This window comes from Nestor notabilis, unplaced genomic scaffold (assembly GCF_000696875.1).
Source record: "Nestor notabilis isolate BGI_N333 unplaced genomic scaffold, ASM69687v1 scaffold21026, whole genome shotgun sequence".
Taxonomy (NCBI): domain Eukaryota; kingdom Metazoa; phylum Chordata; class Aves; order Psittaciformes; family Psittacidae; genus Nestor; species Nestor notabilis.
The window spans coordinates 45716-49790 of NW_009932676.1; the positions used below are offsets into that span (position 1 = coordinate 45716).

General features: G+C 40.8%; 1 protein-coding gene across 1 annotated transcript in view; it reads right to left on the reverse strand.

Moving 5' to 3' along the window:
- Positions 1-2722: 2722 nt before the first annotated feature.
- The window catches only part of QDPR (quinoid dihydropteridine reductase), a gene marked incomplete at its 5' end in the record, with an annotated part of 3584 nt that continues 2231 nt past the window's right edge, over positions 2723-4075 (reverse strand). The window contains one exon of the mRNA XM_010016529.1: positions 2723-2831. Coding sequence (XP_010014831.1) covers positions 2723-2831 — 109 coding nt within the window. The remainder of the gene's footprint in view (positions 2832-4075) is intronic.

Here is a 4075-nt window from a genome sequence, read left to right on the forward strand (position 1 = left end):
TAAGTACCCATGCACCTATGGATGTAAGGCACCCTGGCTCAGGTCTGGAAATGTCCCTTTTCTAGGACAACAGGTAGACCTGTGAAAGCCAAAACACCAAGCACAAACGGCTTAGTGTGAGAGCAGGACTGAGCTGTGTGAGATGACTTATTTTTCCCCAGACCTCACTCATCTTTTACTTTAGTGAACAGCAGTATGCACCTTCAAAAGAAGGTTGTAAAGAAAAGTGCCTTACTAAATGGGCTCTGTGCACATGGATTTTTTTAGTATCCTACCAGGTGTACAGTCCTAAATAAACCAAAAACAACCTGATAAATTCAGCCGCTCAACATATGTAAGAAATTAATAAGCATTGCATTTCTCAAAGGAGAATAAATTTCTTGCTTCCATGGTATTAATTGCTGTTGATGGTACCATATAAATAGCAAAATACACTGAACAACTCTGGGGTTCTTAGCAACACCAGAGTGGAAATTTATCAGGTATTTCTCTAAGACACACCAAGCTGTCCCTGCCCACGGGAAGGGGTTGGACTAGATGATCTTCAAATGTCCCTTTCAACCCAAACCTTTCTGTGGAAATCTTGATGACAGACCTGCAGCCTCCAGGTGTGTGTTTGTGCATAGTGTGGACACTTCCCCTGTTTTCAAGGCCATATCTACGGTTGACGCAACCAGAGCTCTGGCAGAGCAAACCTAAAGCATATAGGTCAGAACCACAGATTTGCCTGATTTTCCTACCAGAACCATCAGGTCTTTCCAGTAAAAAAGAAGGAATCAACCTAGCTTCTGAAATGCACTGATCATACCTCATCTTTTTCTGACCCTCTGTTCTCTACCAAACTTTAAATCCAGTTTCCCTCTTTCCTCCTTCCGTTATTAAGAGCAACATTAAGGTCTGGGTATTCCCACATAACCTTTAAAAGATGCAAATCCCCTGCAGCCCTTAGCAAATAAGAGTCTCTGCTCATCTTAGTCCTATTTGCTCTGTTACCATCTTCTGCCACAGCAAGCTCTGCAGAAGTACCCACAAGCCACACAGCCTGCCAGGTCCTCGGCCCTGTATGATGCACATCTGGGATCCTAGCCCTTCACCATTCAAGAGTTTGATCTGCAGTTCAGGCAGCTTCTGAGACACAATTCAATTGATGTTTGCAAGACAACACAACACACTGACTTGAATGCAACTTGGAAATTCGACTACCTTGGCAAAGGGAAGCCTTTCAGTCATGTAAGCTTGTAGGACAGCTCTTCCCTTTTCCAGGATAACCAAGTAACACCTTAGTGCTTCATTCCTTATCAGTGCCTTGCAGCTTTTGTGTGTACTCTCAGCCTGTAGAAATTGCTGGTCAAATAGCAAAATTGCCAGTCTTTTGTTAAAATCCAAAGCAGCTTCATGAATTGACAGTTCCTGACTGGTTTTACAGGACATAAAAATTACCCTACACCTTTGCAACCAGCAAAACAAAGTGAGTAAAGGGACAGCAATTCAAACGAAGCAATCATGCACCCATATGACCATGGTAAAACTGACAGGACACACATCAGCTTTTCCTAGTGGAAAGAAGGGAAAGATTTCCTGACTCATGATGGTAAATCCTTAACCTTGAAGTTAATACCATTAAAAAAGTGCATAGAGAGACTGCACATACAACTTTGCATACTCAGCTGTTGTCAAGATGCTCAAAAAAATCTGGCAGTCCTGGTTCCATGTGAGTCTATCCTCAGATTAGGCAATACTTCCACTATGCAACCAAACTGTATTTCCACGCAATGTAGCTGGATTAAAGGTAACACCTGCTCCAGCTGAAGGCCTGCCTCTGTGCATGGCTCGTAGCTCTTGTGCACCTCTACCACAGAAATGTGTTCTATGCAGCATGCTCAGAAGGAAGTAAATGAAAAGCCCCCTGCCATAACCAAACTGCAAGTTCAGTTAAACTGGTTAAAATGTTACCGAGATACTTAGGTTACAGTGATGGAGACAGCCCAGCACATAAAACAATATATATTTATTTAGCACAAAAAATTCCATATTCAAATAGAAGCATATATATGTTTTTTCTAGTACTTCTTTACAGCACTTTGCTTCTTGGAAGAGTAAAGAACCATCATGACTAACACAAAGACATACTAACCATTTGACAGAATGACTGACAGCAGCTTATAAACTGTAAGGCAAATTAGAAACTCCTTCTCAAGTGAGCAATCTCTATACAGTTCCATTAACTTAAGTGAAACATTGACAAGAAAAATGTTATCCGAGAAGGACATTACACCCAACTGCAATGTTTCCTGCAGTTACAGCCAACACAATATGTAGGGGGAGGGACATATTCTCCGACACAGACAGACTACAGGACGATTCACAGGAAGCTGCCTGGAACACTTACTGACAAAGAAAAAAAGCCAACCATTACAATGTGATTACATGACATAATTAAGCACAGTTCCCATTTCAGAGAAAACAGGTAAGTCGACATATAATGCTGAGAATTAGTATATGCACAGACGTTCAAGCCTGCAACTTTCATTTAGAGACAAATACTTGATACCTGTTGGCAAAAAATGCCGATAGCACACACTGGCAGTACAGACTTATTACTTGAAATCTGGTTCCATTAATAACATAACTACTGGATACAGAAGACCACCCAAATTATAGTGGCACACAGACTTCCCATAGCTTCTTCTTTGCTAAGTTCCACCACCTTAAGAGGCTGACATCAAAGATGTGCTGCTGCAACTAGTTCAGTCTTCCCTCTTGTAGTCACCACCTGGATTAGGCTCCCTGAGTTTGGTCGATTCTTTCCTGTTATCCAGTCGTAAAAGGTTCTGGTTTAAAATAAATGGATAAAACAGAATGAGGAGGAGGAAAAAAAAAACACTACTACCAGATACACTGATGGGAAGCATAAGATAAAAGCCTATTACTTTTACTTCACCTCTTGTTGCCCTCTCTGGTGATTTCCATGTATGTTGTGAACTAGCAGTGCCATCACTGGATTCAGACCCTCAGAACAGGCCAGAAACCCAGAGAAATCTGTAGCGCTTTACAGCACTCATGTAGGATGTTCACAACATCTCAAAGGAAAAGGCCAGGACCTTAGAATGTCCAAGTGGCAAGCCAAAGAGGTGAGTTATTTCCAAGTTCAAAACCAAATACTGAAAAGGGGAAGGAGCAGCTATTTAAGTTGCCTTTATAGCATTTATGGCTATAACAGAGTTGCCAAACCCACTAATCTGCCTACAGTCCACTGTAACATTTAGATACTTAACTGGTCTCAGAAGAAGCACAGAAAGCCTTAAGACATCCAAAGTTGTGCAAAGTAAGATGGACTCAATCAGGTAACACACCAGAACACTCCTCAACAAGATGTAACACAAACTCCTTGCTCAAAATATAACACAGAAAGCACAGTGTATTTTTCAGGTCCATCAACCCTTCCAATTTTGCAGACACAACAACTGCCATGTTGGAATGTCCTGCCATCTGACACAATGGCACAACATTCAAGTGCCCTGTAGGAAAAGATTTCCTGACTCCTTCCCAAGATGCAGACGTTACCAACACTTAACATCACATTTTTCTTCCACAGCCAGCAAGACTTTCCATTTTCAAAACTGGATTTAAAAGTTTGGGTATTAGAACTCAAGAAACAAACCAAAACAATCAACCTAGTTCTTCCACATGCAAAAAATACTTAAAAATTTTAAAAAAGGCATTTGTAAAACCACAACAGCTGGTTAAGCACAATAAATTAAAGATCTTCTTTTAAACAGTTTTAGGCCAACTCAATTGATGGGGCCTTTTAAAAGAGCCACATCAAACAGCTGCAGAGGCTGCTCACAACAGAACCATTTCCCACTCTAACTTTAAAAAGTCACAAAAAAAAAGGGAAATCTAATGTCAGAACTAAACGACTCTCCGAACAATTAGCAATAGGCAAATGCAATTTCAGTGTCAGCTGCAGAAGACTTTAAAAAGTGTAAGAGTAAAGCCCTTTACAACATATGAATGTAGGTTCATGTTTGGTTTTCGTCACCATGTATTTTCTTTCTCTTGACAGCTCACCTTC